Source organism: Odontomachus brunneus, unplaced genomic scaffold, assembly GCF_010583005.1.
Source record: "Odontomachus brunneus isolate Ranch 3 - 2012 unplaced genomic scaffold, Obru_v1 Obru_scaffold_009, whole genome shotgun sequence".
NCBI classification, from domain to species: Eukaryota; Metazoa; Arthropoda; class Insecta; order Hymenoptera; family Formicidae; genus Odontomachus; species Odontomachus brunneus.
This window is the reverse complement of record NW_022639459.1, coordinates 1,670,485-1,680,715: the sequence shown is the minus strand read 5'-3', so window position 1 is coordinate 1,680,715 and position 10,231 is coordinate 1,670,485. Positions and strand designations below refer to the sequence as shown.

Genomic DNA, 10,231 nt, shown 5'->3' with positions numbered 1-10,231 from the left:
AATGGTAGGGAAGGGATAGGAATTACCAGATGGTTACCTAAACAGTGGCGATGGCAGTCGCTTATTTCCTACTTTCGACGGTTCCTAGGACTCATACGGCTCAATGAATCAAGTTGAGGCAATGAGAACTTTTCATCAGGATCACGTAAACTACAAATTTCCAAAGTTTCAGCCAAATCCACCGGGACCCATTTTCCATAAGGTTTGTGCGGGGTCCTTTATTGATTCCTCGAGATTGAATAATTTCGTTTGTTATTTCGTTTAGTAAATACACGACACAACTCTTGCACTGACCTAAGATTATTTCTCATCGCCGATCTTTATTTCTTCGGGCTCGTCTCGTATCTTGATTAAGTGCAATCGATATTTTCTGGTCAACGGAATCTCGAGTGTAACACGAGATTCCCGGATCCGCGTTTTTGTCTTCGAGATTCCTACAGCAGAATACGTTCTCGAAACTGATAAGAGAAGGTATTTCTATTATCCTTCGAGTTATGGTCGTAGAAAGTAGGTACTAGTCGTAGTACGATGTCGTTTAAAAAGTCGTCGTGCGAATGGGTTCTTGAAAGAAAGAAAAACAGAGAGAGCGAGAGAGATTGCGTGAGGATATTATCGATTTACGCTGACAAGCTTTCGATGTTTGAAGCTGACAAAACGACTACGTGTGATCTTGTGGTAGCACCCCAACACCCTGGTGATAACGATATCAAGCTGTCCTTCGCGAATCCTTCGCCGATTTAAACACCATGCAAACGTATTTGTTAAGCTGACGGGATGTTGTTCCGAGGCACGTTTGACGTTCCGCGCAGAGCGAGAGAGAGACTTCCTTCATTTTGACACCAAGTGTTATTTCACTTAAATCGCGCACGCAAGCGGGAGAGAGTTTCGATATTGTCGCGGTTGCGTCTAGTCGCGCGAACGATACACACAAGACTACTTCTCTTATACGATATTAACGAAGACAATCGAGTCTATATTCGAGGAACACTCTCTTCTCCCGTCGTCGCGCAATCATCACGCCGACCGTTAACGTACAGTGAATTGAAAATTAGACGCAAGGAGCGACCATGCATCATATTACGGACGAATATGACATATATATATATATATATATATATATATATATATACGCTCGTTGGTACTACGCGGAGAAACGCAGCTATTTTTTAGCCGAACGTACTTTTTGCGCTCCTGTGGTAGCTCTACTGCATTTTTCGTATATTCGCATTTAGATAATTTTATTTTATTTTTTATTTTTTTTTAGCGATATATTATTACTTTCGTATATGATATTTAATTGATGGCAAAGCATCTCTTGCGCTTCCTTTTGTAATATATACATACGATGCATCGATTTTATTTCGTCGGATTATACAGATGCTGTGTTTTCGTGCAATACCTCTTATACCTTCTTCTTTCGTTTCTTCTTTAGCTCTCCTTATTTCTTCCTTTCTTCCTTTAGTTCTACAAAATATAACGAGTTTATATCTACAAAATGCGAGCGTCCTCGCAATTTTAATGATCGAGCTGTCGCGGGGAAGCCCGGGGAAGAACTAGGAGACTGTCGTCGACAGTTTCAAGAGGACAGTTCGAGTTGTCTGGTTGTTGTGATGCGAAGTGTACATTAGCTGACTTTACAAAAGTACAAAACGTTAACCATCATTATCGTCGATTGGTACGAACGTAGACGGATCGCGGAGTTCTGTCGTCGCCTATACAGGGTGTCATAGTTAAAGCAATACAGCGAGATAGCGCGTCTATTCGAACTTTCGCATTCTGTATGTTGATTTGTGAGGGGCGAAAACCCGCATTGACATTCTTTACCGTGCGATTGTTGCGCGTATATTCATTTAGCTATAAATAATGCCGACGGATTTCCAATGAACACCTAAGTTACGATACGACGTGTAATAAACAAGCAGAAAACAAGAACAGGATGATCGTGCTGCACTAATTGGAGAATGGAAAATTATACTGCCAAAGCGGATGCTATATTATTGTATTTATACGAATCGACGAAGCGTCGTTCGTGTAAATTTTCGTATAGCACGAGAGGCGTTTTTTTGATATTTGCTCTTTTATTCGTAGCGAAACTTAAAATCATATTGCGCATGACTTAAATATATACATATTAACCTAGTCACTAAATCAAGAGGATGACCAAAATCGCGGTTGAATCGCAATGTTAAAGGTGTAAGCTCGCGATAAGAGTTCTCGGCAGCTCACTGTGTACATTAATAATTCAACGAACTGTATGTGGTCTCTATAAAGTATGAATATATATAAATACATATATATGTATATATAAATACGTATATACGTACGTATATATATTCACACATATGACTATAAAGCAATCCTACGATCAGGATTATTTTACTTACATAAGCAAATGTGTAGAACAGTGTTGTGCAAAGTGCTTCAAAATAAACTTTATTTAAATATATATGCATATAGTATTTTAAATCAATTAATAAATCCAATTCCGCACACATGGTATACTCTGTTTCAAGATATTTATGTTAGAAATATTTACTTGCATTAATCTTCTCTTTATTTTTATTCTTCATCTTCTCTTAAATTATTTGTGCATGTATACTTCTACCTTTTAACATTTTCAGCAGTGCTCATTTACTACGAAATCTAATAAACCAAAAGAAACTTGCTTATTTTTCATTCAGACAAGAGAATTTAAAATTAAATAAATAGAAACAAACTATTTTTATAATTTATAACTTGGAAACACACTAAGCAAGAGTTTAGTATATTTTTTAATATTATTATTCCTAAATCTCATACAATTAAAAATTTATGTAGACGTATCAAAAGTATACAATAGATATACTTGCGTGCCCGAGTAGTAGTTTGTAATCTGTGCTGACGCTTGCAGCGCGGCAGGAAACGATGCGAGCTGCAAAATCTATAGTATACGTAATGTGAACTATATTTAGATTTTATAGATAGAGTGGTGTGAATATTGGAACATAGCCTATGAATACCGTCCTAAGAAACTTATTTTCAAGTAGTAATAATATATACGACTGAATAAGCCGTTTTATCTTCGACTTTTATGACTCAACAAAGCAGAGGATTATTACTACCAATTTTTACGATTTAACACGGAAGACTTTATTATTTTCAAATAGTACTATTCAATGGTGAATAGGTTCTTTTTATAGTCTACCCTGAAAATATGTAAAATTCGATGAGCCATGACTTGGTAAAAATGGCTTCACTGAAACGGTTCGTGAAACATTTCGTAGTTTGAAATCTCTACTTTTTAACGATAAATCATTGTTTACCAAAATATATCCAGTTTAATGAGAAATGACAATTGTTCAATTTATAACATTCTGTAGTTTTTACATCGAAGAATTGTTTTTTTAACAAGAATATAAAAGAAACCTTTGAAAGAAAAAACTTTGAGCTTTCTATTCGTTTCTTAATGAAATTAAGAAACCGTAATCGTACACCGATTCGTTCACTTTAAGCAATTGAAACTAAAAGTTGCTTTTGTTTCAACGCGTTGAATAACTTGACAAAAAAAATTGCATCATACTCTGCGGATTAAAGGTAAAAGTTTATACTTTTAAACAATATACCATTTATTACGTGACTTTTTGTTTATGTAATGCAATTTGGCAAACATAAAGGAAAATTCTAATAACGACGAATTTTAATTTATACTCATGTAGAATGATGATAAATAAGTCAAATGTTATATTTGGAGAAATATCTAAAATGTAGAGACTTCAAGCTCTATAAAAAATTTCTTTAATCATCTTATTATTTGTATTTATGGAAATTACAACTTGTTGAATTTTACTCAGTTTTGCAATCGAGAAAATTCTTTTCTTGCACAACATACGTACAAATAAAAGAAAAGAGCAAAGAAAAGGACACTACAGATGCATATTATATACAAACTACACTCTTGATTGCATTACTTTTTAATTTAAAATATATAAACTGTACATATATATATTTATAATTAGTATATATCTATATATTTATATATTTATGTAATATAGTAGGTGTGAGCATGATAAATTAATGTGTGTAACATATTTATACGAGTGGCAGTTGAGCTGAGAGGGAGAATCTTAAATTTTCCTAAGAAGCTGATAAAAGCCGTACTTATCTTGTAAGTATTTACCACTTTCCCCCTTGTGTGAAAAAGAAACATTGTTTTATTTTTCTTCATCATTTTCCATAAAAAATATGCTACTCAGTCGATTCTATGGGACATAACGTTGCGAAACAAGTGTGTATGGGGTGAATAAAAATTATTCGTAACATCTTTCTTGAAATCACTCGCAATAGTTTTTACGCCCTAATCGCCTTTAAGCTTCAGCCGCGCTTTATACCGCCGCTTTCGTCATTACGTATTCAAATTTCGTGGATAGCGTTAAAATTATAGGCGTACGCTCTCTCCCCCGTAACGGCACCGCTCGCGAACGTCCTCGCGTGTATTCTTGTCACGCGAGATCGCGCCACGCAAAATTGTGCGCGCACGATCCTGACTCGTCCCGCGACATGTACGTTGCGGGGTATCAAGTGTCGAAAGCACCGACCGCGAAACTGCTGCTGCCAAAGTCAGCAATGGATCCGATTGCAACGTAACGACAATTAATAAATGAACGAACGACGCGTTAATCTCTCGTGGTTTTAATCAACAGGATTCTGTCCGCGACAGTATCCGTCCTCACCCTCGTTAAGGTGCACACTCGTTTGCAGAATGATTTGAACGTGTTTTTTTTTTCTTTTCCAATAAAGTTGAGAATGCATCGAACAGTCACGATTACAAGCAGCTGCTCACGAGCTTGCGCGCGTGGTAATGTTACCACAGGAGTCAAAACGACAATATACAAGATATTCAACGACATGACTGAGAATTCAGGAAAAATTTAAGTGTCTGTTATATTTTATCTGTCTGATAAGAATATATTAAAGGACCAATATTTACATCGTACATTGTTATTTTAGTTCCTGTCATGATCCATTGTCACGTAAGTCCGTGGCTTGCAAATTGTGACTGTTTTATGCGTTCCTAACTTCTTCGGTAAGAATGTGTTCAAAGCCGCTTCGCAAACGAACGTACTTACACGCTAAAGTAATTTCTCGCCGGGGCGGCGCGCCTCGGCCTCTGTACAGTGCTCTCTCTTTTTGTATAAATAATTCTTATAAATTATTATAGTATAGTCTCTACGTTTCTTTCTCCGTCCCGACATAAAAATCATACAATGTACATAATGCTCGCTCACGGCAATTCACCTTTTAATACTGCGGGTAAATCTTGCCCTCCGCTGTTAATAGTGTGTGTGTGTGTCTCATAACGGCATTCCTGATCGGTCTCGCTTTAATCTCTCGGAATTCCTCTCGCGCGTATTTGAAAAGGAGCTGTCAAAGCTGCGCAGCGACGATTCGAAAAGTTCGAAAGGTTTAAGCTAACTTAATACTCTAGTAAAGAGGTAAGTTTCAGCTGCCCGGATAAGGCATTTGATCCGGAAGGGCAGACGAATGATTCTGGTTGGGACTCTGATGGAAGTGCGGACTGCTGCCGTCTTGCGAGATCTCACCGACCACCGACTCCTCGTACTTCCCCCTTTTAAAGCGTCCGTATAGCGAGGAATACGGCAGGTTGTAGTGGATCGCCGCTTGATTGATGCTCATGTGCCCTAATCTGCAATCACAAGTTGGTATTATATGCAAATTATGTAAATATATATCATGTAATATAATATTGCTGCCAAGAAATATTAAATTTAATGAAGAAAGAGAATTAACTTTTACAGAAAATAATAGCTAAAGGTAATATAATATATAATATGGTAATATACTTAATATAAAGTATTTTATAAGAATTAATAAGAAAATTGAAGGGAGAATAAAAATGTGTGAGAGAAAATCCACATTCAACAGATATAAAATAAAAAGGCTCTTAAAATATGCAATAAAAAATGAAAAAAATTAAAAGTGAACAAAAGCAAACGCTGTTGTTAGACCAATACACAGTATTTAATAAAGAAAAGAGACTGTGTTTAATGTATGATGAATATTTCGGTCTCAAACATTTGGATTCTCTTCAGCGATAAATAACAATTTCAAACTTGAAAATATATGCTATTATAACATTTACAAATTATGATACGGATAAAAAGATTATGGTGCCGATCAAATCCATAAAAGTAATAAGTCTCAAGAAGTTCAAAACACAGTCTTTTATCCTTATTAAATATTGCATAACATTTACTTGACTTTATCGCTCAATAAGTTCGACAGAATATCACGAAAAAACTATAATTGAAACGAATGTTTCGGACGTCTTCCAAGAGGTACACGTTCGCTCGGCGACATTTATTTTCACCGAGTCTACGAGCAAATAATAACACTGATTTACTCAAAACGTAGCGCTTTTAGCAAACAGCGTGTGACGAGCGTCAGTGATAAGAGACTCGCCGATTACCTGACGGCCTCGAGAGCTTCAGTCATCGCGTCTTCGCTCCACGGTGTGGGGTTACTTCTGCTGAGCTCGATCCCCTCCCGCTTACATCGTCCGTACAGCGTGCCAGTCGGGATGCCGAATTCGGTGGACGCTCTCTGCACGGACGTCTGACCGGATCGTATCGCTTCTAGTGCGCGATCCAGGTCGGCGGGCGACCACGTCGTGGGACTCGCGTTGAACGGCGCAGCCAGCCTGATACCTTCTCTCCTGGCGATCTTGTATAACGTGCTGGAGGGTATGCCAAACGCCTTGGACGCTTTATTGGCCGAGATGGTGCCGGTACGCAACGCTTCTAGCGCGTTGTTCAGGCTCTCGTCGCTCCAGGATTTTGTAGGGCCGTCTTTTTTCGGCGTGTCGATGCCCAGTCGATGCGCCCGTTGCCAAAGTGTCGTCGACGGAATACCGAATGTTGCTGAAAACGTCCATGACATTTGCTCATTTATACGTTCACTCCTACTCCCTAGAATAGATCTTGTAATAATTAATGGGAACGTAGTTCTTTTTATACTACATATTAAATTGATGGAAGAGGTCCGTCGTGTTTGTCAAGTAAAGTAGAAAATAGAATTAATTTTGAAGAATTAATGAACCAGAAAATTAATGAGTAGGAAAATATAATCACGAATGAAATAAATAACATCAACTCGGTATTTTTGTCGACATCTTACAAGAATTTTCTATTTTCCTTTCAGTATTTAGACTTTCTAGGAGAATTTAATAGAAAAATGACAATCTTTTGCAGCAACCTGATAAAATATAATTTATAACCTGATAACCTGATAACCCGATATAATATAATTAAATAACTTCTCTAAGTTATTTTATACAAGTTATAGTATCATTTATACTCGAAATTATTATTATTAAATTATTATCATTATTATTATTAAATTATTATCGTTATTATTATTAAATTGTAGCAGGACGACCCGCATTGAGACAATTAGGGTTAACAATTATTGAGAAATTGACCGTATTAATTTCCAGTTTTCGATAACTAATACATATAACAAATAAATAGAGAAAAACATGTAGATGGTGAGTTAACTTGATCCCCTTACAAGAGGCTTTCGTGAGGCTCATGTCATGGTTCCTCAAGGCTTCCAGAGCCGCGTCCATGTCCTCCTGCGTCCACGATTTCGAGCCGTGATGGTGCGAGCTGGACTGTCCGGAGTGGCCCCTCGAATTATTCTCGCCCGAGTCCGAGTGCACGGAACTGCCCGACGGCATCAGCCCGAGCAGCTCCGGCGTTATCATCATCATGTTGTCGCTGTCGGCTGCATTCTTCGAGCTCACGCTCGCCCGATCCGACATGTGGCTGTCTATGTCAATCGTGTCCGATGAGTCCATCGTGTGTAACGTCTCGAATTTTATCTTGACGTTGTCGCAATTCTGAATCTCTGCGAACAAGTCGCGAGAAAGGGACATGATACACAGCTGGGCGCTTCGCTCACGTGGAATCGACATCGAGAGATAACTTCGCGACGGTACACCCTCGCCCGCCCGGGGGACTCGCGAGCAAACGCGTGAACCTGCCACTTGGGGATCGATAAGAGAGCGCTGTCGAAGGCGAAACTGAACGCGGACGCTAAACGAGGTTGCGTGGGCTGCTAGGAGCCGAGCAACGCAAATCTAATCGCGACCAGTTAAGCGTGATTAGGCCAATTATTTTGATTCCCTGTCCGCCTAATGACCGGCTGTGCACTTTCAGCCCGGTAGTGTTCTAACCCTATACTGCCGCACCCCGACGTCGCCCGACGGGAAGAATGAAAACGTACGACGGCCGTGTCGAGTAGACCGAGTGAATGGGAGACGATGTATCACGACAATGAGGCAAGACCTGCACGAAGAATGGCGACTATACATGCGCCGAATCTTTAATCATCGGAGGAAAACCGACACAACTCCGGAAACTGCGACGCAGTGTCTTTGCTTTTCCTTTTTATTTCCTAGCGAAGCCCTCTCGAAACGTACTATAAGATCCAGGAAACTTAAAGAAAAAGTGTATTCTTTAAATTTTCTGTAACTTCAAGTTATTCCTTGAGCAATAACTTCAAGTTATTCTTCAAATCTGTGTATCAGTTCTTTTCTTCAACTTCATTCCACGTCTCGCGTATGCCTCGCACATAACTTCCTCTCGGGATTGAGTCCACTTGAGTACATTCGTCGTAGTTTTGTTTTACGCACTGCTCATCAACGGAAATGACCAAGAACGTTAATCCGTTCGCGAAGGAATTAACCCTTTAAGGCTCAGGCATCGATCCCAGCTCGAATCAAATTCTTTTTCTCAATAGAATATAAAAATCTTAAATATCTTAAAAAACCTGATTAAAAGTTTCAAGATTTGAATAAAATTGAGAGAAGTACGACTTTCTAAATGTATATAAAATCATGTACATTTATGCTTGCATGTGTGTGTGCTCTTGTTATAGAATTCAATAAATCTAACCATGATGAGGAACATAACCTTGTCCTCTAAAGAATTCGCAATTTAGCAGAACAGAAAATTGAAAGACAGCCAATCATAACTCGCGCTGGTGGTCAGGTGATAGTCAACAGTTTAGGTTCTTTTATTGGCGCGAGTCCTGATTGGCTTCTGCCTTTTTGTTTCATGCTTTTCTGCCAAGGTGTGAATTCTCCCTATCTTCAGTATAAGGGGACATCGATAAGAAATACTGAGAAAATAATATTGCAATTCTAGACAAAATCGTAAAACTCGTAACTTTTTCTCTTAGAACTTATGAGTAGATCTGTAATTCTATGCGGACCATATGTCATATGATAACTCATAAATATCTACGATATTTTTGTCCTTTTTCATAAGCGACTTTACCATTTTACGATTTACTCATATATTTGTTTAGAATTGCAGCATAAAACTTGCTTACTTTAGTTCGTGAAGAACTATACGAAATTTCGAGCGTCAACAATTCCGCTCCACACACAATTGCTATACTAGTCTTTTCAATGGAAAAATCACTGTTTCACGGATTGGGACAAAGAATACGATCTAGAATAGATCAATAGTGTTACATCGACGGAATCATTACTTTGCAACCAATATAAAAAATTTGGACAGGATCCAAAGTGAATGTATATAATAAATTATGTACGCTGGGCCTTGAAGGGTTACAAGTGTGACCGGTGCGCTTTATCTGCGTTGCGTTCAGTTCGCACTGTTCGTATGTTCATCCACGATTGCGACAATCGTCGTCGAGAACGCTGGGTCCTGAACAATTCAAGACGCGTGAAATTTTATACCTGTAGAATGATGATCCGGATCTCTTAGGTGGGTGATGGTGGTGCCGACTAAGGTAGCGCTGGGCGGAGTGGGCTGCGTCTCAGGGGGTAGATCGACCTCTCCGGGATCCGGATGATGGCCATAGTGACCTAGCCCTGTGTGACAGAACATGTCACCTTTTTATTCGAAGTGAAAAGGGTCTGTCCTGGTCGGCCCTGAAAGCGGTGAATCGCCCCACACCTGGTACTTCGATCGAGTGATCGCGTGAATCTACAATGAGACGTTCCTCGCCGAACTTGAATTATTACTTACAAAGAGCGATCGCGCAAAGTCGGGAGCGATGCCTGATCTTTAATAGTTTTTATTTTTATGCCGTTTCTACGTGGAATATGTATAAATATATAATCTATACCTCTCTCTCTCTCTTTCTCTTTATATATATATATATATATATATATATATATATATATATATATATATATATA

At 38.5% G+C, this 10,231-nt stretch overlaps 1 protein-coding gene across 5 annotated transcripts in view; it reads right to left on the bottom strand.

Annotated features, from left to right (window-relative positions):
• Positions 1-3,934: 3,934 nt before the first annotated feature.
• Positions 3,935-10,231, bottom strand: part of LOC116840266 (ras guanine nucleotide exchange factor E) — an 82,925-nt gene continuing 76,628 nt past the window's right edge. For all 5 annotated transcript variants that reach the window (XM_032806779.1, XM_032806780.1, XM_032806781.1 and 2 more), the window contains 4 exons: positions 9,767-9,922; positions 7,567-7,905; positions 6,467-6,917; positions 3,935-5,683 (listed from right to left, as the gene is read on the bottom strand). In XM_032806779.1, the coding sequence (XP_032662670.1) occupies positions 5,479-5,683; positions 6,467-6,917; positions 7,567-7,905; positions 9,767-9,922 (1,151 nt within the window). In that variant the 3' untranslated portion in view covers positions 3,935-5,478. The remainder of the gene's footprint in view (positions 5,684-6,466; positions 6,918-7,566; positions 7,906-9,766; positions 9,923-10,231) is intronic.